Raw genomic sequence first — 24567 nt, forward strand, 5'->3', positions numbered from 1 at the left:
GCCTTCTCGTTGTTTATGTGTTCTAGACGCTAGGCTTTTGTATACGTGTGGTTTGTAAATATTTTGTTCCAGTCCATAGCTTATCTCTTACATCCTCTTAATGAGGGTTATGCAGAGAAAAGGCTTTTTTCTGTTTAATTTCGGTGCTCATTTATCCTTTTTTTTTTTCTTTTTAATTTTAAGGATCTACTTTTGGTGTCATGGTTAAGAATTCCTCAATGACTCCCAGATCCCAAAGATTTTCTCCTACATTTTCTTATCAAAGTTTTACAGTTTTACATTTGATATTTAAATAGATGATCCATTTGAGTTCATTTTTTGCGAGGTTTAGGTTGTTGTTTTGTTTTTTTTGTTGTTTTTGAGACAGGGTCTCACTCTTGTCATGCAGGCTGGGATGCAGTGGTGCAATCATAGCTCACTTTAGCCTCGAACTCCCAGGCTCAAGTGATCCTCACCCCTCAGCCTTCTGAGTACCTAGGAGGACAGGTGCGTGCCACCATGCTTCTCTAATTTTTAAAGTGTTTTGCAGAGATGGGGGTCTGACTGTGTTGCCCAGACTGGTCTTGAACTCCTGGCCTCAAGCGATCCGCCCACCTCAGCCTCCCAAGCAGCTGGGAATACAGGTGTGTGCCACCACACTCAGCCGTTTTTGTTTTGTTTTATAGATTCTTTTTTAAGAGCAGTATTAGGTTCACAGCAACACTGAGCAGATGATGGAGTTTGCATACACACCCCGCCAGTACATGCACGGCCTCCCCCATTATCAACACCCTGTATCCTGAGCAGCGCATTTGCAACAGTGATGACCCTCCACGGCCACATCATGATCACCCGAAGTCCGCAGCTCACAGGGGGTCCCTCTTGGTGTGGCACACTTTGTGGGTTTTGATCAATGAATATCCACCGTGCATCCACTGTTACAGCACCATACGCAGCAGCTTCACTGCCCCAAGAGGGCCCTGTGCACCGCCCATTCATCCCTCCCTCCCGACCACCACTGACCACCACGGATCCCTTTCCTGGCTCCATGGTGCACCTGTTCCAGAATGTCATGCGGTGGGATCCCACAGCACACAACCTTTTCAGCCGGCGCCTTTCACTTCGCAGAATGCTGTTAAACTTGGTCATGTCTTTTCACGGCATGACAGAGCCTTTCTTTTTAGTGCTGTCTGGATGGACTACGGTTACCCACTCCCCTACGGAAGGGCATCTTGGTTGCTTCCAATCTGTGCAGTTATGAATAAAGCTGCTTGAAATATCTGTGTGCAGGTTTTCTTGTGAGCCTAAATTTTTAGTTCATGTGGGTGAATAGCAAGGGACACATTTGCTGAATGCTGTGGCAAGATTTTGCTTACTTTTTAAGCAACCACCAACTGACTTCCAAAGTGGCTGTGCCATTTTGCAGTCGCTTCCCACAGCGATGAGTGCGTTCCTGTTGCTCCACATCCTCGTCCGCATTTGGTGATGTCAGTGTCTGGATTTGGACCATCGTGACAGGTGTATGGTACCTCACTGCCGTTTTCATGGGCACTCCCTCGCATGGAAGGATGTGGGGCATCTGGCCCCATGCTTATTTGCCATCTGTAAATCTTCTTTGGTTCGAGGTTTATTGTTTTCCTGTGGACGTCCCGTTGTTGCAGCACCATTTGTTGAAAAGATTTCTGTCTCCATGGAATTGGAGATTTTTTTTTTTTACAAACTTTGTCAGAAATCTGATTGCTCCGTTACTGGGTTTACATACACTCAAAGGAACATAACTCTTTCTACCATAAAGACGCATGCATGCGAATGTGCACTGCAGCCCTGTTCACAGTCGCAAAGAGGTGACACCAGCCTGGCGCTGTTCACAGTCGCAAAGAGGTGACACCAGCCTGGCGCTGTTCAGTCGCAAAGACATGACACCAGCCTGGCGCTGTTCACAGTCACAAAGAGGTGACACCAGCCTGGCGCTGTTCAGTTGCAAAGACGTGACACCAGCCTGGCGCTGTTCATAGTCGCAAAGAGGTGACACCAGCCTAGCGCTGTTCACAGTCGCAAAGAGGTGACACCAGCCTGGCGTTGTTCAGTCGCAAAGACGTGACACCAGCCAAAATGCCACCAAAGGCAGATTGGATGAAGAAAATGTGGTACATTGCCAGGCACGGTGGCTCATGCCTGTAATCCCAGCACTTTGGGAGGCTGAGGCGGGCAGATCACAAGGTCAGGAGATGGAGACCATCCTGTGAATGGTGAAACCCCATCTCTACTAAAAATACAGAAAAAAAAAAAATTAGCCAGGTGTGGTGGTGGGCGCCTGTAGTCCCAGCTACTTGGGAGGCTGAGGCGGAAGAATGGCATGAACCCGGGAGGCAGAGCTTGCAGTGAGCAGACATCGCGTCACTGCACTTCAGCCGGGGCGACAGAGCAAGACTCCGTCTCAAAAGAAAAAAAAAGAAGAAAAGAAAATGTAGTACATACATGGAATACTATGCAGCCATTAAAAAGAATGAGAGTTTGTCTTCTGGGAACATGGATGGAGCTGGAGACCATATCCTTAGCAAACTAAGTCAGGAACAGAAAACCAGATACCACATGTCCTCACTATAAGTGGGAGCTGAATGAGGAGAACTCATGAGCACAAAGAAGGAACAACAGACACAGGAGTGAACTTGAGGCTGGAGGTGGGAGGAGGGAAAGGAGGGTGGAAGGTGAGAAGAGGGAGAGAAGGCGAAAAGTAACTAATGAGTACTAGGCTCAGCACCTGGGTGATGAAATAATCTATACAATGACCCCCAGGACACAAGTTTTTCTGTATAACAAACCTGCACAGGTACCCCTGAACCTAAAATAAAATTTCGAAAAAATCACATTGCTAACATGGGGCACCTGCTGGGTTCACTGTTCCCTGTTCCTCTGTGTGTCTCCCACTGCCCGTGCCGCACCACAGCTGTCCCATGACCCAAAATCAGGCACGCAGTTCTTTCTGGTCATCCTTTTTCAGCGCTGTTTTAGCTATCCTTGTTAATTTGCTTTTCCATATACATTTTAGAATACTCTTGTCTTTACCTACAGGGGAAAAAAAACAAAAAAACAAAAAACCCTGAAATTTATGGTAGGAGTTGCATTAAACCTGAACCTCAATTTTGGGAGAATTTATGTCTTGACTATGCTGTCCATTCTGTCCATTAACACAATGTCTGTCTCCATTTATTTGGATTCTTCAAAGTTTCTTTCATCAGTGTCTTGTGGTTTTCAGAGTTTTAAGTCCCATACAGGTTTTTGTTAGATTTACAGTTAAGCATTTCCTTGTTGGTGAGCAGTCGTAGGTGGTGTTAGCGCGGGAAGGCCAGTTTCGGCTCCGACTGTCTGTGGTCCTGCCCATGCCCACCATCGGCCCCCTGTCTGTGGTCCTGCGCGAGCCTACCGCCGGCTCCCTGTCTGTGGTCCTGCGCGAGCCCACCGCCGGCTCCCTGACTCTCTGTGGTCCTGCGTGAGCCCACCGCCGGCTCCCTGTCTGTGGTCCTGCACCTTCTGAACTCACAGTCCCAGGATTTATTTTGTAGATTATCTGAGATTTCCTGCATCAACGGTCATGCCGCTTGCAAATACAGAGTGTTATCTTTCTTCCTTTCTGGTCCTTTTCCTGCCCTGTTGCCCCGGCCAGCCCGATGTTGGACAGCAGTGGGGACAGTGGGAGGGTGGACACCCTTGCCCTGTTCCTGGCCTTGGAGGAGCGTCTGCAGATGCTCCTTATCTCGCTCAGGAGGCACCTCCGTTACTGATTTCCTGGGTGTTTATCACGCGTGGGTCTTGAACTTTGTCACATACCCCCTGCAGCAGTTGATGTGACCACGTGGTGTTTCTTCTGTAGCCTGTTGATAGGATGCATCCTATTGACTGATTTTTTTTTTTTTTTTTTTTTTGAGACGGAGTTTCACTCTTATTGCCCAGGCTGGAGTGCAGTGGCGCAATCTCGGCTCACTGCAATCTCCGCCTCCCGGGTTCAAACTCCTGCCTCACCCTCCCTAGCAGCTGGGATTACAGGCGTGCGCCACCATGCCCGGCTAATTTTTGTGTTTTCAGTCGAGATGGGGTTTCTCCATGTTAGTCAGACTGATCTCGAATTCCTGACCTCGGGTGATCCGCCCGCCTCGGCCTCCCAAAGTACTGGGATTACAGGCATGAGTCACCGCACACAGCCCGATGGATTTTTAAATAGTGAGCCAGCTGGCCAGGCGCGGTGACTCACGCCTGTAATCCCGGCACTTTGGGAGGCCGAGGCGGGCGGATCACAAGGTCAGAAGATCAAGACCGTCTTGGCTAACACGGTGAAACCCCGTCTCTACTAAAAATACAAAAAATTAGCCGGGCATAGTGGCGGGCACCTGTAGTCCCAGCTACTCGGGAGGCTGAGGCAGGAGAATGGCGTGAACCTGGGAGGCGGAGCTTGCAGTGAGCGGAGATCACGCTACCGCACTCCAGCCTGGGCGACAGAGCAAGACTCTGTCTCAAAAAAAATAAAATAAAAATAGTGAACCAGCTTCCTGCCTCTAGAGTAAACTCTACTTGTCACGCGTGGGGTGTGGCTCTTTTCCATGTTGTTGAGTAGAAAGTTTGCATCCATATTTTTGAGGGATATTAGTCCATAGTTTTGTTTTTATCTGGTTTTGGTATCAGGGTTATACCTAGCTTCACAGACTGAGCTGGGCCGTGTTCCCTCGTATCAAGGTAGTGCTAACTCTTCTTTCAGTGTGTAACGGACTTGCCGAGACTCTCCGAGGCCTGTGTCAGCACTGCGAGTGCACAGAGGAGAGGTCCTCCAGCTCCCCGGGGCCCCCAGGTTTCCCAGAGAGGGGGTATCCCGGCAGGGTAGCGAGGAGCGTGCAGGATTGGTCAGGCAGACGGTGAGATTGGGCTGGAGGAAGGATGCTTGGGGCAGAGTCGCTGCCCACGTACGTGCAGTACCCTAGCATCGCGCTTTTCTGGCAATGCCTCCTCGTGTTTTCGGGACCTGCTGATGGTGTGGTTTTCCTGCTGCTGCCTCTCGTGGACGGACTGGAGCAGCCCAAGGGCGCTACTGTCACCTGGGCATGCTTGGCGGTGGGGGTGGGTGGCTGTGGCCTCCGCTCACTGGGGCCCCCTGGGCCTCACACCCCCGCAGTGGATTCTTGTGATGCTACGAGAGTGATTCGGCAGCCAGGAGCCTCACCGAGGCCCTCCGTGGCACCTTCTCTGCTCTGTCCAACAGTAGATCCACCTGCGGGGGCTTCATCCCCAGCCCCAGGTTCCATCTCAGAGACCTTATTTTCAGGCGGGCCGAGTGCGAGGGACATGTTCGGGCAGCCCTGTGGGCCGGGAGCAGTTCTCTGGATCTGGGGCCCATTTACCCTGCGTTGTTTGGGGCGTGGCATGTCTGGAAAGTGGGGTCCGCTGACCACCGGAGCAGGGTGGTTAATTAAAAGAATGTGCCGGACATAGTTATGTCTTTCTTGAATGACTCAGAATGCTCCACATGGCCTCGGTGCCTGGGCCCGGGTTTCGAAGGCTAATTCTTATTACCTGGGGAAGGTTTGGTGACCAGGTTGCTCTCACCCCCTCGGCACGTCCCCACAGCCACACTGTACTCTCGGCCCCCTCCCCGGGCGGTGCTTGCCGGCCATCCCCCCACCTGGGCCATTCTGCCCTCCCTGCAGGTCTCTGGTCTCTGCCCAGGAGCCACCTATGGTGCTGTTCCCTGACTTCCTTCCTCCCCCAGCCATTTTCAATCTCAGAAAATAAGCCTACCCTTAATTTTTCTCTTCAATATTATTACAGCCTCAGCGTAGCCTCTCCATAGACATGCATCTTTGTCTTGTTCTGTCCAGACCCGTAGCACGTAGAACAGCATCCCATATACGGAAGCAGCTCACCAGCTCTCTGGGGTGCCTTCCTCCCCTCTTGGCCCCTCCTCCTGGCCAGGACCTGCCGAGCTGCTGGGGGAGGGGGCTCTAGAGTCTCAGTCTGGACCACTGGCCACTGATGCTTCAAGCCAAGGCAGAGGGAGGGCTCCCTCCTGGCTACTCCACCCCTGAGACTGTACTAGGTACAAGGGGCCCTCAGTCGAGCCTGGGTGGATGTGTGGACTGGTGCATTCATTTAGGTGGTTGGATGTGCCGGTGCAGTAAGCAGCCCTGCACCTGCTGCTCTGTGTTGGCGCCCAGGGTTGTGGATTGTGGGAAAGCAGGCATGGTGGCACCTGCCTGGGAGGGCCCCAGCTGCCCGGGGAGAGTCCCACCTGCCTGGGGAGAGTCCCACCTACCCAAAGGGAGCACCACCTGTCCGGGGAGAGTCCCACCTACCCAAAGGGAGCACCACCTGTCCGGGGAGAGTCCCACCTGCCCAGAGGGAGCCCCACCTGCCTGGGGAGAGTCCCACCTAACCGGAGGGAGCCCCACCTGCCCAATGCCACAAGCCTATGTGTGGCTTCGGGGGTTGGGAGACAGCACAGCCCCACAGGCGAGTCACTGGGCAGAACCTAGGAAAGCGTAGCAGCTGGTAGTACGTGTCCACCTTTGCTGGGTTCAGTTCCCCCTCTGTGAAGTGCAAAGAGCGTGGTGGCTGGAAGCATGAGATGGAGTGGAGTGAAGCCCCTGGGGGCCACGGGTCATCAGCCAGCACCGACTCCCTGTCCCTGTGGGGCTGGTGGCCCAGCCTGGGGAACTGCACCCCACTGCCAGGACAGCTTCTCCTGCTCATGCTTTTGCCCGTGTCTCTCAAAGCAGCCCAGAGCCACCCACACAGAACTATGGGGAGAAGAAACCTGGTCCCCGGGCTCAGGTGTGGAGACGGGTGGCTGTGCCGGTTGGTGCGCTGGTGAAGACAGCGGATGAGCAGGGTTGGCCTGTTCGTGGAGGCGGGTGGATGCGTGGGTTGGCGCGTTCGGGAAGACGGGTGGATGCGCAGGGTTGGCGCGTACGTGGAGGCGGTTGACTGTATGGGCTGGCGCGTTCATGCTGGAGACACACTGGGGCTCAGAAGGCCCAGAATTGAGTCCCTCTCGTGAAACCGGTGACTGAGCACACGCTTCCTTCTCTGTGAAAGGGGGGTGCGGACACCAGCGGCAGAGACGCTAAACCGGAAGCACTGCTGTGTAGGGGCTGTGGGCAGTGGGCAGGCCATCCCTTCCTGGCCTCCTCGTGTCCACCAGCTCCAGGAGGCCTCCAGTCCCCCCTTGCCTGCCTGGCTGCCACCATGGAGCAGGCCTCCGCTTGGGGACAGGCCCGGAGGTGGTGAAACAGCCAGGAGGAAAACACAGCCAGCCCCAGGCCTGACTCCTGCCTTGCAGATCCTCATTCAGCAGGGGACTGGGGCGCCCACACCCTCTCCCCAGGCGGGGGTGGCCTCTAGAGCAGGCTCCGCAGCCAGAGCACAGTGTGTTTCAGACCCTGACGCCTTGGGAGGGAGTCTAAGCCCAACCTCCGGGCTCACTGTGCTCTGGGTGGCCAGTGTGGCTCCCTGCACCATAAAATTGACCTGCAAGGCAGGTCAGGCACCGTGCTGCATGCTTGTAATCCCAGTCAATGCTTTGGGAGGCCGAGGCAGGAGAATCACATGAGCCTAGGAGTTCCAGCCTCCTATGCCATGCAACATAGTGAGACCCCGTCTCCAAAAATTAAAAATTAGGGTGGGCATGGTGGTGCACCTGTAATCCCCACACTTTTGGAGGCCAAGGCAGGAGGATCACTTGAGCCCACAATTTCGTAACCAGCCTGGGCAACATAGTGAGACCCCGTCTCTACAAAACATTAAAACATTAGCAGGACACGGTGGTGCACTCCTGTAGTCCCAGCTACTTGGAAGGCCGAAGTGGGAGAATCACTTGAGCCCAGGAGGTTAAGGCGGCAGTGAGCTCTGATGGTGCCACTGCACTCTGACCTGGGTACCAGAGCAAGACCCTATCTCCAAAAACAAACAAGCAAAAAAATTGATCTGCAGCTGTAGTCCCAGGGCAGGGAACACACAAGCCAGAAGAGATCTAGACGCCCTCTGTGTGGTAAGGAAAAGGCGGTGTGACTCATGCCTGGATTCAGCCAGTCGGTTTTGAGCACCTCCTCTTTGCTGAACACGTGGATGCCATGGCAGAGCTAGGCTCCTGCCTGCAGGGCCTGGACAGGGGAGATGGGGGCAGACTGCGGGAGATGGGGGGACGTGGAGTCAGACTGGGGGAGAGATAGGGGCAGACTGGGGGAGATGGGGCAGACTACGGGAGATGAGGGACATAGAGTCAGATTGGGGGAGAGAGAGGGGCAGACTGGGGAGATGGCAGACTGGGGGAGATGGCAAATTGGGGAAGATGGGAGCAGATTGAGGGAGATGGGGGACACGGATTGGGGAGAGATGGGGCAGATTGGGGAGATGGCAGACTGGGGAAGATGGGGGCAGATTGGGGGAGATGAGGGGCATGGAGTCAGATTCGGGGAGCGATAGGGGGAGATTGGGGGAGGTGGGGCAGACTAGGGGAGATGGGGACAGACTGGGGGAGATGGGTCTATGGGGACAGATTGGGGGAGATAAGATAATGGAGGCAGATGGGGGAGATGAGAGAAGTAGGGGGACGATGGGGGCTGGGTGGGGGGCGGTCAGAGGCAAGTACGTGCAGCGACACTGCACGGGGGAGGGGGTGCGCTCTCCACGCCGGTCGCACAGTTGGACCGAAGGCTCGGGACGGCCAGAGCTCCCTCGTCGGAGGGGCGGTGGGGCTGCAGCAGGGTCCACCCCCGCCCTCCCAGCGCCGAAGCCCCGCCCCCGCTCTCCCACCCCCACGCCGAGGTCCCGCCCCCGCAGGCGAGCTGGCGTCACCGTCCAGCCGGCTGGATCTGGTTCTAGCCGCGCCGGGCCGGCCGGGCATGCGCAGTGCGGGGGCGCTGCGGCTGCTGGAGGTGCGGACCCCGCGGTGCGCACTGCTGCCGCATCCCTGCCCCGGCGCCGTACGTGCCCGCGGGACCTGACAACCGGGGCAGAGGTCAGTGCTCGGGGCCGCGGCCGGACCAGGGCTGCAAGGAGGGGAGAAGAGGGGAGGGAAAGGGACTGGCCCTGCTCCAGCCCCGCCCCGCGGCGACAGGTGGGCGCTCCCGCGGGAGGCCGTGGCGTCCGGGCGCTGCTGCGGGCCCCGCTCCGCCCTACAGACCCCGGGCCGACCGGGCAGCGCTTCTCGGGGCTGCGCTGCGCGCCGTTCCCCGAGCAGGCCCTGGACGGTCCCGCGCCTCCTCCCCTCCCTGGGGGCGCAGGGCCGGACCGCGGGTGGCGGGGTGGGGGTCCAGGCCCTGCAGGCGCTGCGACCCCTCGAGCGCCCCTGCAACCGGCCGCGCACCCCTGCGCTGTGGGGGGGGGCCGGGCCCCCAGCCGCGATGCAGCAGCCCCCGCGGGAGACACGAGCTCTGAGGACCCCGGGTGGTCTAGAGTCGCCGGCCGCCTCGTGACCCCTGGGAGGACCTGTGTCGCCCGCAGCGCCGCCTCGCCCCTCCCTGTGCCGGGGGAGAGGATCCCATCGGGCGCCCGGAAGCCCGGGGCTTTCTTGTCTGGGGCGAGGCGGCCCCCGTGGCGCGGTGGGTGCTAGTGCGAAGCTGCGTCCGCTAAAGCAAACACTCATAATGAAAACAGTCGGGTTAGCTTCACTCGGGAGCCTTCCTGAGGACGGCGGAGCGGGCCGGCAGCTCCTTCCAGAGGCTGCGCTGCTGCGTCGGGGTCAGCCGGGTTTGGGTGGGTGGGCGAGCGCAGAGGTGTGTGGAGCGGGTCTTCTATCTTCGGAGGAGGCGGTGGCCCGGGCAGGTGGCGGCCCCGCGCTGGTCCTGCGCTGTGTCCTCGGCGCGTCCTCAGCTGCGGCGTCCAGGCGTCCGCACAGACACGCGGGCGGGGCTGCCGAGCCTGCGGCTGGGCCTCAGGGGGCTGCAGAGACGGCAGGAATGGTGACCCGGAATGGTGACCGTTGCTTCAGAGTCCTTTGGCTATGAGTAACTCACCGAATTGAGTGTGAGTTTTATGAATTCGTTGTGTTCGCTGAAGAGCTGTGGCGGAGTGAGAAAACCTAACGCATACGTAGTTCCCAAATGTGAGTGTTTTCAACTATGTGTAACAACTAACAAAATTGACGTAATGATCCACTTCACGGACATTTAATTTTGATTCTGTCATTTCCTCATTTTAGAGGCGGTACCATGTTTTGTTTTTTTCCCGTCGCTCAAACATCTTCGAGGCTCCTGCACGGCTGGTGCTGTGCCTCCGGGCCCAGGTGACCTCGGGGGGAGAAGGAAGGGGCCACTGAGATGAGAATGTAGTTTTGCTGTTTTCAGTTTACACTCAAAGCGCTGCAGTTTCCTGACACTACAGAGCACACCTGTCACGCCGGCAGGATGAAGCACAGAGGCTGCCTGGTGAAGTGGGCTGCGCGCTAGAAAATCCACGTGCGGAGTAGCTTGGTTCTCTCCACGGGGAGCATGCCAGGCCCTCTCGGGCGCCGCGGGAGCCTCGCCTTCTGCACAGGCTTCGGAGCCAGGTGCTGGAGCCGCAGTGACTGAGGGGCGTGGATGTCTTTGCACGTTTCCCATATGTTTTTCAAACGTTAATAACGTGATTTTCAGTAAAGTGGCAGAATCAGCATTGAAGAAAGGGGAGCAAGTGCGAGCCGCTTTCCTGCGAGCGGTTGAGAAGCAGGCTTTGTGTGGTTGGCCGCCCCTGTGCTTAGCGGCTGCTCAGCCCTGCCCCTGCTGCCCCTGCGGGAGCTGCCTTCCCGGCTTAGAAACAACACTGCCTCCGACTGCTAGTTATCGGCGGCCTCCACAGGGAAGCTGAGGCAGGTTCGTGTTCTCACAGCTAGGAAGGACGTGGCCCTGGCAGGGAGCTGCAGCACAGCCTCTGGCAACACAGAAGCACTGCCCTGCCGGACCCTTGCCTCCCAGGTCAGCTGTTGTCCGCCCAGCAGCCGGAGCGCTTGCTCGCGTGGACTCTTCAGCGGTGCCAGGTGCAGCTGGGCTCCACCCTCAACTGGCCCAATAGTAGGGAAATAAACGAGAAGTGTCGTGAATCGTTAGACAGCATCTGTATGTCTAAGTTCAAATTAGAGCCGCCCAGCCACACGTGTGGATACAAAGCTGCCATTCAGTGGGGAGCCGGAGCCTAGGGGCCTGTGTCACTCCCCTGGATGTGGATGTGGGTGAAGGTCACCCAGAGGCCTTGCCGACATTCTGGGAGGTGACAAGGGGGCAGGGCCTCTGGGATCTGGGGTCAGGAGTTCCAGGAGGCTCGCTTCTGCTTCTGCCCAGTTCACTGTTCCCTCCACGGCAGCTGAAGCTTCAGCTGCTGCACGGCCCACCCAGCCAGGGCAGAAGGGAGCCCTCCATCCCAGGCAGTGCCCTGGTGGGTGTCCGTCCTGTGGCAGACACTGGCCGTAGAGGTTGAGAAAGGAGAGGACCCTAGCCTGCCTCTGGAGGCCCAAGGGAGGCAGTGAAGGGCCCGAAGCTGCGATGCAGGAGTTTCCAGAGCACAGGGGAATACGGAGCAGGAAACACCAGCCCTCAGCTCCACTGGGGAGCCACACAACCTCTGCCAGTGCTGAGTGGCTACAGGGCTCTGTTACCAGCCCCATTCCTCCTGGACAGGCGAGGTCGGTCCGCATCGCACCCCCCAACCTCTTGTGCTCTGTGACCTCAGAGTACACAAAGCCGTGTCCACAGGCCTCAGCGGCTGTGAGCCCCTCGCCTACAATGGGGGGTCCTCAGCTGACACCTGAGCCAGTGTCCTGTGCCCCAGTGGTGCCAGGACAGAGTCCCCGTCCCCAACCTGATTTGTGCACCTCCTCACTCACTGCCAGCACTGTCCCCCCACCAACAGGCTTGCTCAGTACAGCACCAAACCCAGGTCCCTAGCACCCACACCCCAGTGAGTTTCCTACACCCTGTAGGCTCAGCTGCTTCTCGTCCTCCGCCCACCTAGGATCCTTGGAACAGGGAGTGGTTCTTATTTAGGTTCCTGAGGTACCAAGTACAGGCTTCACTCTTAGCAGCCGCCACCCCAGTGATGAAGCTGATAGCCTAAGCAGACTGGCCCCTGCAGAGCTCTGGGGGGAGGTACCTGGCTTCTCGGGCCTCCACCCTGGCCCACAACTGCCTCCAGGCCCAGAGCAGCAGATCGCAACCTGCCTGCCCCTGGGCCTGGGTCTCCAGCAGTCAGGACTGAGCTGCTGCTAGCTGCTGACTGGTTCCTTCTGGCTGGGCAGGTGTGGGGTGAAGGGGGCGCATTTGCCCCGTGTCCCCATCGGCTGCATCACCACACATTCCCTTGTGACACCTCCGACTAGAACAGACCAGGAGTGTGGGAGGAGCCCCCACCTGCTCCCCCAGCTCCCCGGGGTTGTCTTCTGTCTGCTCCTTTTGTCTTCCACACGGAAGAGCGTGCTCCGGCCGGGGATGGGCACGCGTGGTGCTGGGGAATGGACACCTGTGAAATGGTGGCGTGTGCATCAAGTCTAAATAGCCGTTCGCAGGTTCTTGGGGCTTTTTGTTTCCAGAAAGCTGATCTGATCTTTATAGAAAGTGCTCCTCTGTACTCCAGCCTGGGTCTCCCTCCCGTCCAGGCCGGCAGCACTGTCTGACTCAGTGAGGAGGGGCTGAAACTGGAGAGCCCCTGGGAAGACTCTTGAGGGCCAGGTGGCAGCGGGGAGGGTGGCTCTCGTTCCCTGCCCTCATCCTAGCGTTTAGCAGACTGCCCCACACCGCAGGTTTCCATTTTCACCCTTGGGTTAAGAGAAAAGCAGGAATAAAAAGTTTCTAATGTTGCTCACGAAATTCAGCACTGGCTATCAAAGGCACCTGGAGCTCCCATGTCTCTCCTGCCCCTATGGGGCTCCTGCGTCTCTCCTGTCCCATGGGTCCATTTCCTGCTGTTTGTTGCAACCCGCCTGCATCGTTGGTGTGTGCGGCTGAACTCAAGCTGTTTAGGAAGCCCACGGGCAGGGCTCTGTGGAGCCCATTCCTGGTCCCACATCTCTGGCAAGGACTCCCCTTGAGCTGCGGCTTCTGAGCTCCTCCAGGCGGGCGTAGGGAGGCAAGTCCCACTGTCAGCCAAGCCGCAGGATTTTTAAGAAGAAAGTGGGGGCTACGCACCGCGGCTCACACCTGTAATCCCAGCACTTTGGGAAGCCGGCCGGAAGGATCACTGCAGACCAGGAGTTTGAGAGCAGCCTTGGTCCTATCTCTATAAAAAATTTAAAAACTGGCCAGGCATGGTGGCACATGCCTATAGTCCTGGCTACTTGGGAGGCTGAGGTGGGAGGATTGCTTGAGCCCAGGAGGTCGAGGCTGCAGTGAGCTGTGATGGTGCCGCTGCACTCCAGCCTGGGCCACAGACCAAGACCGTGTGTCAACAAGAAAAAGCCTCTGTGGAAGGACCTCCAGTCCCCTGGCCTGGGCTGCAGGGGCCGCTGCTCCAGCCCTGCCTTCTACATGTGCCAAGATGTGAGCAGTCAGCCCTGGAGATCCTCACGCCTTCTCTGTAGAACGAGGAGTCAGGCTGCCAGGGATTGGGGTCTGAGTGCATTGCTGTCTGTGTGTGTGTGTGTCTGTGTGTGTGTGTGTCTGTGTGTGTGTGTGTCTGTGTGTGTGTGTGTGGAGTGCATTGCTGTCTGTGTGTGTGTGTGTCTGTGTGTCTGTGTATCTGTGTGGTGTGTGTCTGTGTATCTGTGTGTGTGTGTGTGTGTGTGTGGAGCGCATTGCTCTGTGTGTGTGTGTGTGTGTGTGTGTCTGTGTATCTGTGTGTGTGTGTGTGTGTGGAGCGCATTGCTGTCTGTGTGTGTGTGTGTCTGTGTGTGTGTCTGTGTGTCTGTGTATCTGTGTGTGTGTGTGTGTGGAGTGCATTGCTGTCTGTGTGTGTGTGTGTGTCTGTGTGTGTGTGTCTGTGTGTGTGTGTCTCTGTGTGTGTGTGTCTGTGTGTGTGTCTGTGTGTGTGTCTGTGTGTGTCTGTGTGTGTGTGGAGGCATTGCTGTCTGTGTGTGTGTGTGTCTGTGTGTCTGTGTGTGTCTGTGTGTGTGTCTGTGTGTGTGTGTCTGTGTCTGTGTGTGTGTGTCTCTGTGTGTGTGTGTGTGTGTCTGTGTGTGTGTCTGTGTGTGTGTGTGTGTCTGTGCGTGTGTGTATGTATTTCTTGGGAAGAGGGCCCCATGGTCTTCGTCATGTTCTCCAGGGCCCAGTTGGAACGAGTTGGAATTTGGATGGGGAGAAATGTGGAGTAGGGCAGGAGCCTCCTTCCTAGGAAGGAGCCTGCGGGGGACCCTGCATGGGGTCCCAGATTCCCAGGGGGCCTCAGGTGTGGTGTTAGAGGGGCGCTGGGGCTGGCAGTCTGTCCGTGTCTTCAGCCTGGGTCTCGTGAGTTCAGGGAGTTTGAACCTGGGTGGAGAATGAACCCCTGTGTGTCTTCACTAACCTCCAGCTGACACGAGCTTCCGCAGACCCAGCAGTGGCGGGTGTGGGTGCTCCCCGTGCCATCTGTTGGGGACACCTCACGCGTCACTTGCGCTTGGCCCATATTGCAGCTGCAGGAGCCACCAGACCCTATAAATACTTGGCTGCCCACATCTGCTCGTATGTATCTCCCTGTGCCTGTGCATCAGGCCTCATGCGTTTAAAACGTCCTTCTGAAAAGGGGCCACAGGCAGGCGTCACCCGTTGCCACACCACCGAGGCAGGAAGCGTCCCATGCTCCGCAGGGGCGGGGCGGCCGCTCTCCCTGTCCTCCAGGAGCTCACGTGTGCCTGCCTGTGAGCGCCTCGACGACAGAGCCGGCGCCCGCCCCAGTGTCTGCGCCGGGACCAGAGTGGCCAGCTCACCGCGGAGACGTCACACTTTGTAGCAGCGCCTGGACTTTATGCGCTTCTGATACGATGTGTTTTAATCAGTATAAACATGAAAGGGGGAGAGCGTGGGACGTTCCACTGGTGTCCTCGGGAGGAAGTAATGGGAGGGAGGACGGTTGGGGGGATTCACCTTTAAAGAATTTGAGAGCTTGTGTGTTTTGTGGAATAACGGTAAATTAATCCCCTGTGTGTTTCTGATCATTAAGAAGACCCCATCGATGCTGTTGGTCGTGGGACTGTCATTTCACAGTGCGGATCCGAAGGTGGTCTTGGCTACTCTGTGAGGGTTGCCCTGGGAGGAGGTGGTGGAGGGCACGTGGGCGTCCCATGTTCCCTCATGACGGCTGTCGCCTGTAGTTGCCTCAAAAGGCTTAATTTAAAAAACTCTTGTTTCTCAGAAAAAGCAGTTTACTACTGTGAGTTAACGCTATGGAATTCTAATAATTGGGGTAATAAATCTGATTAAGGTTTTCTTTAAACTGGAACAGAATCCCCACAGGTGCCCCATGAGAGGGCTGTGGGACGTGGGACGTGGGTCCGGGCTCCTGACCTTGGAACTCCTGGTTGGGGCCTGAGGCGATGCAGGAGACAGAGGAACTCATGGTCCGGGAGGCGCTGGTGGGTGGGGACATGCCTCCCCGCAGGCCTACATCTGTCGTCGTGGGACGGGGGGCAGGGTGGGGTGACACAGGTCCCATGTGCATGTGTCCGGGGTTCCCGTCCTTCTCTCCTGAGCTGCCGTCTCCACCGTGGCTCACCGGCAGTGCAGAGGGGCTCCTGGGGGACTGAGCGTTGGTTGCCCTGTCCAGGCGGCCTCGAGTGCACCAGGACACGGCCTGTCCAGTGTGATCCAGGCCCCACGCCTGTGGGCCGTCGTCACCGTCACCCGGGTGTGCCGAGGGACTTCTGCTTTCCTGGATCGAACCGCGTGACCCAGGCCGGGGGAGCTGCCCCAGGTGCCCCTCGGGCTCCTGCTCCCCAGGACTCACGTTTGCACCCCAAAACCCAGTCTCCCCCCGCAGAAGGGCACGTGGCTTGAGTCCAGGAATTTGCGCATGCGGTTTTGAGCCCTGGACGCTGGGCCCCAGAGCGCCTGGCCTTGTGTGCAGTTGGGGGCGGGGGCGGAGAAGCTTGTACCTCGCCGTCTGCAGCTGCCCACAGCAGTCATTTCACATGTTGGGGCTCTACACGAGATCCCACCAGAGAAGTCTCCCCTCCTTGGGAAAGTTTGTAAGTGTTGAGTCCGTGGCTTGTTTCCCGAGAAGGAGGTGCAGAAGGGTGTGCAGCTGTCTTGCTGTCCTCCACCCCGCTGTGCGGAGCCCTCCCCACCTCCCCTGCGATCCAGGGATGCTCCCCAAGGGCCTGACACAGCAACACTGGAGCCCTGGCCCCGTCACCCGGCTGGCATTGTAGGACAGCAGCACCTGCCTCACTGACACTGTCCCCTGCACGTCTACTGGACGGGGTCCAGGCCGGGTGACCCCTTCACCCGCACAGCAGGGCATGGCAGGCCGGGCTGGTGGCGTCCTTCCCTGCAGCTCCGATTTGAGCAGGGAGCTCTTTATCTTCCCTCTGAGAGACAATGGGTCCTTTCTCTGCCCATCTCTCCTCCGACAAGGCCACTGCTTCCCCAGGGAGCCTGAGCCTGGGGCCAGAGGCAGTGGCCCGACGCCCACAGCTTGAGGTGCACTGGGCGTGCGTGACTCTCAGACACGAGGCTTCTGGGTGGTCTGGGCTCTCCACAGACCCCACACCCTCAATGAAATGCACAGAAGACCAAGGTGCGTGGGTGGGTGCTGCTGTGCGCTGGCGTGCACTGGTGTGTGCTGCTGTGCAGTGGCGTGTGCTGCTGTGCACTGGTGTGTGCTGGCGTGACACCGGAGGGGGAGCGTGTTTTGTCTGGGATCCTCATGTGACACCTCAGACACTGGACAGTCCCGCCCAGACAGATGCTGGTCCAAGGTCACTGCAGGGCCCCGGCCAGGAGTATTTCCGTCTGGTCAGGTGACATTCGCGTCACATGGGCGTTGCTCGCAGAGGGGCCTCCGGAGGAAAGAAAGTGACGGTCAGCACTCAGCCTTTGGCCTCGCTTCACTGTGGGTGAGGAGCTGCCCACCAAGGACGCTCAGGCCAGGTGTCAGGACACACTCCTGCCTTGGTGCCTCCATGAGGGCCGGGCATTAGGGGCCACACAGGCTGCAGCTTCAGTCCCTCTGACCTTCTGGGTTAGTCCTGGGTCCCCCCAATCCTCTGGGTCAGTCCTGGGTCCTCCCTGCTCTTCTGGGTCAGCCCTTCGTCCCCTCCCTGCCTTCTGGTCAGCCCTGGGTCTCCCCACTCTGCCCTCCTTTCTTAGGCGAAGGCTCTGCTCCCTTAGACTTGGGGGGACACGGGAAGGTCTGGCTGGAACAGAGGACTTTTTCTAAATCCTGAATCCAGAGCAGCGTGGATGCCTGCGGGCACTGGCAGCTGACAGCTCGCATGAGCCCAGCCTCCGCAGGGTCTCCCGATGGCCCAAACCCTGCTCATGAGACAGGGACTTGCAAGTTCCTCCCTGAGCCTCAGGTTGACGAAGACCTGAGGCCTCTTCCTGACCCCACCTCTCTTTCCTCACCCCCAGCCCCCCACACACGCCTGCTCTCACACGTGGGGGATAGGGAGCCCACACCTGCTGTCACACCCGGGGGACAGGGAGCCCACACCTGCTGTCACACCCAGGGGTACAGGGAGCCCACACCTGCTCTCACGCCCAGGGGACAGGGAGCCCACGCCTCTTCCTGACTCCTCTCTTTCCTCACCCCCTGGCACTCCCCTCCGCCACAATTTAGCAGGGACCCAGGAGCCACCAAAGCCACTTCCCGTCGCATCTCCCTGTTGTGAGGCCGTGGCTGGGGAGGCTCATTCCCAGGCTGGAGAGACTGGGCAGGGGTCACTGTCCTTTCGGGCTGTTCTCAGAGCCCACAGCAGTCCTGTCAGGCCCTGCCTGGAGACGCGGCCCCCACACAGGACCTGCTGGACCAAGGCTGCCTGCTCCTCCCAGCCCCGGGGCTCTCACCGCACAGCTTGCACCCCTGTGCTCAGTGCGCTGGGTCAGCACATCCCTGCAGGGCAGGGAGGACCCGCGGGGAAGAAGGGGCTGTAGACGGAATCGGTGCTGGGATCTGAGAGCCGGGCTCAGGCCGGGACAAGGTGAGACCAACCCAAACGTTGCCGTGGCCGGCGGCCGACATACCCTTCTCGGGGCTCTTTTCTGTGCATGTGATGTTCACGGTCGTCACTTAGGAAAATTCAGAACCTTGGACATTGGTGTCCAGTGCAGGAACCTGGTGCCAGAGTCGTGCCAGGCCGGCTTTATGGAGCCCCGCGTGTTTCTCCCGCGTTTCCTGTTGGCTTAAGCTCAGAAACCTGGAAAATGATGATGGTTTTATTTTTGCCGGTTCTTTTGGTTGGGATGCGACTGGCACGTGTTACCCGCCTTGGACATCTCCAGGAAGAGCCAGTGCGTTGTGGCATCTCACGCTGGGAGCACGGCTCACGACGGGCCCTTGTCACACGGATGGACGGGCGGGGTGGGCCGAAGGGAGCCTTTGGGGCTCTGCTGCCTCAGTCAAGTCTACAGGAACCTTTTCAAATCAAATGATTGTTATTTCTTCTCTGTGTCTCTTGCCAGGAGTTATAGGCGTAAAGGAAAAATGTAGTTTTCATGCAGTTGTATTTTCTTAAACAGTGTCAGCTTCTCTGTAAGAATCTCAGGGCTCTCTCCTCTGGAAGCTGCCGTGGCCACTGATCCACTTTGCTCCTCCCAGCCTGTAGGGTTTGGCTCTGGTTTGTTTTCAGTGTGTTTGCTGAGTACAGGGAACATTTTCATTGCCTGATGGTAAGGATTTCGTGTTTCACTGCGCATGTGCCACGTTGCTTGAGGTAGTCTGTGCAAGTGTTCACGTTGTGAAATACAGTGTAGGTGCAGTGACAGGCCGTGTCACCATCCCAGTCCTAGGGTTGCAGTTTATCTGTGTGGGTGCATGTCCTGTGTGAAGCTTTTCATGCACATTGAATTGTTCTATGCGTTTTCTTTTATTTTTATTTTTTATTTTTTTTTGAGACAGAGTCTCGCTCTGTCGCCCAGGCTGGAGTGTAGTGGCCGGATCTCAGCTCACTGCAAGCTCCGCCTCCCGGGTTCACGCCATTCTCCTGCCTCAGCCTCCCGAGTAGCTGGGACTACAGGCGCCCGCCACCTCGCCTGGCTAGTTTTTTGTATTTTTTAGTAGAGACGGGGTTTCACCGTATTAGCCAGGATGGTTTCGATCTCCTGACCTCGTGATCCGCCCGTCTCGGCCTCCCAAAGTGCTGGGATTACAGTCTTGAGCCACCGCGCCCGGCCTCTATGCGTTTTCGAATGTAATCCTGAAGATATCTAACCACAGGGGAGAGAATGTGTGGCTGGAATTTTTATTTTTCTATACGTCATTTGAGTGTCTGTATGTCGTCAAGTCTGAAATGCTGGAGACTGTCCTAGCATTGAGATAGGGTGACTGTACTTTTATACGGTTTTCTGCTTGCACTGGGATGGTCCAGAGATGCCAGCTTTAGACATCACACATCTGTGACAGGCCAGTGCTTCGTTCCACAGGGCCCGTCCCATCTGTGTCCGAAAGCCGTCACGTTAGGAGAGAGACTCTTGCCCTAACAGCTTCGGCTCAAAGCCTCCCAGCACACCTCTCCCTGGAGAGTGGCCCCAGCCTGCAGGGTCTGTGGGGTGGACACTGGACCTAGAGGGGCTCCAACGGGCCTGAGGTCTGCCCCTTCCCAGAATCCTGCAGCCAGCAGGAGCCTGGAGTGAGCCCTGGCCGCCGCGCCAGGCTTTGCATCCTAGGCCTAAAACTCAAGTCCGTAGAAGTGGCCCTCACAGGCCTTTTGACACTTGGAATTTTTTTTTTTTGAGACGGAGGCTCGCTCTGTTGTCCAGGCTGGAGTGCAGTGGCGTGATACTGGCTCACTGCAAGCTCCGCCTCCTGGGTTTACGCCATTCTCCTGCCTCAGCCTCCCGAGTAGCTGGGACTACAGGCGCCGCCACCACGCCCGGCTAATTTTTTTTTTTTTTTTTTTTTTGTATTTTTGAGTAGAAACGGGGCTTCACCATGTTAGCCAGGATGGTCTCGATCTCCTGACCTCGTGATCCGCCCGCCTCGGCCTCCCAAAGTGCTGGGATTACAGGCATGAGCCACCACGCCTGGCTGACACTTGGATTCTTTTAAAAAGTTTTTGGTGTGTACTTAGGTAATTTACAAGCCCTAGGGGCAACTTTGGGAGCTCTATGTGATGATAGTGGCAAGTTTGCTGAAAGTGTTTGCCAATGAAACCCACGTTCTTTGGAGGGTCGGCATGTGGGTGGCAGTTGGAGAAAGTTGTCCGCTGCTCATCCGTGGGTGACGGCCGTCCTGCCTTGCTTACCTGTGCTCTCCGGGCCAGAGACTGTGCAGGCCAAGCAGGGGAAGCGCGGGTCCTGGCGGCCCCACCACCCTCCCACACTGCCCCCACTCCCCCTGGCCCTGCCGCGCGGACTGTGCCCTCCAGCCTGCCCGAACCTGCTTCCCCCCGGCCCCATCCAGCTGGCACCCTCCCGGGGCCCGCCTGTGTCATCCCAAGATAGCTGGGGCCACTCATGTCATGGTCACAGCCTTGGGGAATCGCCTGGTCCAGGACAGCGAGCGTGAGCACAGGGCAGCCGACGGCACGGAGTGGAGCCGAGGCCCATGGCTGTCTGGGCGCGGCTCCCTCACTCCACCTGCCTCTGCATCTTCTGTTGAGGCCCAGCACAGAAACGGGAGTTTGGGGTTTTTCAACTGAAATCATTTCCGGGGTTCATCGGTGACTTAGAAGTTAAAGGTGCACTGGCCAGTGTCAGGTACAGCCCAGGGCAGTGGGTGGCGCTCCTGAGCTTCCCGCCTCGTGGCCACAGTGGCTCCCTCGGGAGCATGGGACTTGGGCTGTGACTCCTGTCAGCTCAGGAGTGCCGGTGGCCAGAAGCAAGGGTGGGTGTGAAGGAAGCTGTTTCCACAGCGTCCAGGCTGGTGCCTGACACAAGAAACAGCCCCGCACAGGGCACTCGGGAAGCCTGCGAGAAACAGCAGGGCCTGCAGGTCCCCCGCTTGGCCCCTGTATGGGACGGCCTGGGTCCCCTTCGCCATCCATCCGAGGCCAGCGCCTGCGTTGCTGTTGCCCACAGCCTTGGCCCTGTCCTCACCACTCTGGCTGCCAACCTGGGACCCTGCCACAGGGCCTGCCCACCTGCTCAGGTCCTATCCAGGTGGCCCACACATGTGGGCTGACAGGCCCTTGGCCACTGCAGCGGCCCCTCTGCAGCCCTAACAGTGTTATGGACCTTGCCCTGCGTCATCAGCGGCGGCCTGCGTGGCCCACGGGGCGGGGGCAGAGGCTGGGCCTGTGCCGGGAGGGGTTTTGCCTTTCAGGGCCGGGTGTTCTGCTGTGCCTGCCCCGTTGGCAGCTGTGGGCCTAGGAGGTGGACGTGGAGCTGGTTGGAGCCGGTCAGTCACCAGGCTTCCCTGGGGGTGTCCACATCCCTACCATGAAAATCCTCCCTCCTCAGAGCCCTACGGGCCTGGCCTGGTGGGTCTCGGAGCCCCCCACCTGTGTGTATGGGCGGCCCAGGCCTTCCCACCAGGACTCTTCAGCCTCTCTGTGCCGGGCACCTGCCCGGGTGGGTGCCCCTCGCCCCCCAGGCCTTGCCTCTTGCTGTGGACCTCTGGCAGGCTCTAGGGGTGTGGCTGTGGGTGTGTCGGCGTGGGGGTGTGTGGGTGGGTGGGTGTTTGTGGATGTCTGGGTGTGTGGGTGTGGGTGTGTTGGGTGGGTGTGTGGGTATGTTTGCGTATCTGGGTGTTTGTGGGTATCTGTGGGTGTTCGTGGGTGTCGGTGTGTGTCTGAGTACGGGTGTCTGTGGGTGGGTGTGTGGGTATCGGTGTGGGTGTTTGTGGGGTGTCTGGGTGTGGTGTCTGGGTGTGTGGGTGTCTCGGTGTGTAGGTGTCTGTGGGTGTGTGGGTGTTGGCGAGTGTTGGGTGTGTGGGTGTCTGGGTGAGTGGGTGTGGGTGTGGGTGGGTGTGGAGTCTGTGGGTGGGTGTGTAGGTGTGGGTATGTGGGTGTCTGGGTGTGCGTGTTGGTATCTGGTGTGTGGGTGTGTTGGGTGTGTGTGGATGTGTTTGGGTATCTGAGTGTGGGTGTCTTCGGGTGTTTGGGTGTCTGTGGGTGTCTGGTTGTGTGTGGATTTGTTGGGTGTATGTGGATGGGTCTGTGCGTGGGTGTGTGTGGGTGTCGGTGTGTGTGGGTGTTTGGGTGTGGATTTATCGGGTGTGGGTGTCTGGGTGTTGCTATGTGTGGGCATATGTAGGTGTGTAGGTGTGAGTGGGTGTGGTGTGTGGGGGGTGTGGATGTGGGTGTGGGGGAGTGTCTGGGTGTGTGTGGGTGTCAGTGTCTGGTGTGTTGGGTGTGGGTGGGTGTGGGTATGTCTAGGTGTGTTTGGGTGTATGTGGGTGTGAGTGGGTGTGTGGTATGTGTGCGTGGGTGTCTGTGGGTGTGGGTGTGTGCGTGGGTGTCTGTGGGTGTGTTGGGTGTGGGTCGGTTTGGGTGTGTGGGTATCTGGGTGTGTGTGGATGTATCTGGGTGTATGTAAGTGTGGGTGTGTGCGTGGGTGGGTGTGTGGGTGTATGTGGGTGTGGTATGTGGGTGGGTGGGTGTGGTGTGGCTGGGTGGATGTCGGTGTGGGTGTGTGTGTTTGTGGGTGTGTGTGAGTCGGTGTGGGAACATGGGTGAGGGATGGGGGCTGTGTTTGGCTGTCAGGGGTGAGTCTGTGAACGTGTGTCTGTGTTGGGGGGTGGGTTGCATATATATCTGTCGGAGGGGGGACCTTGCCTCACTTTACTTTGCTCTCCCTGGGGTGGGATGCACAGGTGTGGGCTGTGCGTGCCCAGCCTCCCTTCCTGGAAGCCCTGGCTCGTGGTGGGCGGTGCCTGGTTCTGATTCCCACGCCCCAAACCATTTCCCTGGGCTCCTGGCCTTGCCCAGAGTCTACACTGATGTTCTGACTTTTTCCGGGAAAGATGAAGCGTGTGGACAGTGGCTGGGGTCACCTCGTGGTCACCCTGTGGCCCAGCTGCCCCGGCTCTGACGCTTTGCGCCATCCGCTTCTTTTGTTAATTAGGGGAAGGTGGGCAAGACGGAGGGCCTGTGCTTTCCTGGCAAGATGTGGCTGGAGACACATTGTCACAGCGGGCCCTCTCCCTCCCTCTGGGGTCCTGGTCGCCCTCCCTGTCCCCAGCCTGCAGCCCAGGCGGAGCCAGGTGGCCAGTGACCTGCCCGAAAGCAGCAGGCCCCAAGCACCAACCTCGGGATTTGGGTCATGTCCCAGGCCAGCACCTGGCTTGTGTGATAACAGGCACAGGCAGGCCTTCACCCCTCGCTGGGGACCGGCCCAGATCTTCCCACGCCCTGCGGGGTGGGGCAGGGCCTCACAGAGCCTCTGGAGGCAAGAGTCTGTCTGTGGTAGGTGGATGGGGGTGGGGAAGGGGCCTCTGGGCCGTTAGCCCTGGCACCTGGCGCCTGCCCGAGGGACTGGCCATCCTCACGTGACCCGTCTGTCTCTTTGTTGTAGCACGGGCTCAACAGGATGGTGTCGGCCAGGGCCGGGCCGGTGCTTGGGGACAGAGCTTTTTGGCCACTACCAAGGCGAGGGTGGGCTCAGGAAGCCCCAGGCAGCGCACCTGTCTCTGGATACCCTCCATTTCCAAAGTCTAATGTGTTCCTTGATTTTCAGGGAGGAGCTGTGCTCAGGCCTGTGCCGGACGCAGAGCTGGAGCTGTCCCCAGAAGAGCAGAGGGTCCTGGAAAGGAAGCTGAAAAAGGAACGGAAGAAAGAGGAGAGGCAGCGTCTACGGGAGGCAGGCCTCGCAGCCCAGCACCCGCCGGCCAGGCGCTCGGGAGCTGAGCTGGCCCTGGACTACCTCTGCGCGTAAGCGGCCCTGCCCCACGTAGTTTTGTCCCAGGCATGCGTCTCCACCCTTGCCCGAGGGGGTCACAGCCTTCACCCGCACACACTGTGTGGAAGGTTCTAGAGTAGTGGGGCATTAGCATTCATGCCAGACCTGTGCTGCCGCCACTGACTTTTCTGTCTGAATGGCTCAGAGCCTTCAGGAACTTTCAGAGGCGGCAGCAGAGCTGCCACCTGTGCAGGGGTTGCCCGAAACTGTGCTCTTAGAAATGGGTCCGATGGTGAACCTCGTCCCAGCCATGCTCACCGCAGGAAGAATCCAAGCCTGGGTGCTCCTTGGATGCGGGGGTGAGGAGGAGGGAACTCGGGGTGGCCTTCAGCCCTCACTCACAGTGACAGGAGGCGCCATTGCCTCCCGAGAGCGGGGAGACGGGGATCGTGAGGTGCCAGGCGCAGGGCGCCATCTCCATCTCCCCGGCTGCCTGCGACGTTGCTGGGTGGATGAGGCAGGATTGCAGGGGTCAGAGGCTTCAGCGTGGACTCCGCAGCCTTGCGGGCCGTGGCCACCTCCCCGGTGCTCACCAGCACAGGCTGCTGCCCGTTTCTGTCCGCTCTGTCGGTCTCCCTGAGTGCTGACTGTGCCTAGAGTAAGGGGTGTCACAGCGTCTGTGTGGCTGGCTTCCTCAGAGACAAGAAGTGGGTCCGGTCCCTGTGAT

The 24567-nt window shown here is 58.3% G+C and overlaps 1 protein-coding gene and 1 long non-coding RNA gene across 4 annotated transcripts in view; both read left to right on the forward strand.

The window, feature by feature from the left end:
- The window catches only part of CHLSN (cholesin), a 131132-nt gene that overhangs the window by 96235 nt on the left and 10330 nt on the right, over positions 1-24567 (forward strand). For 2 of the 3 annotated variants that reach the window (XM_008018888.3, XM_073012886.1), the window contains exon 3: positions 23679-23872. In XM_008018888.3, coding sequence (XP_008017079.2) covers positions 23679-23872 — 194 coding nt within the window. Of the gene's footprint in view, positions 1-8842; positions 8981-23678; positions 23873-24567 lie in introns of those variants that run through there. The other variant, XM_008018886.3, reaches the window with a different exon arrangement.
- LOC119622702 (uncharacterized) lies at positions 8989-11038 on the forward strand. The gene is made up of 2 exons (XR_005239283.2): positions 8989-10066; positions 10163-11038. It is a non-coding gene; the product is annotated as an uncharacterized lncRNA (long non-coding RNA).

The sequence above is a fragment of the Chlorocebus sabaeus genome, chromosome 28 (genome assembly GCF_047675955.1).
Source record: "Chlorocebus sabaeus isolate Y175 chromosome 28, mChlSab1.0.hap1, whole genome shotgun sequence".
NCBI classification, from domain to species: Eukaryota; Metazoa; Chordata; class Mammalia; order Primates; family Cercopithecidae; genus Chlorocebus; species Chlorocebus sabaeus.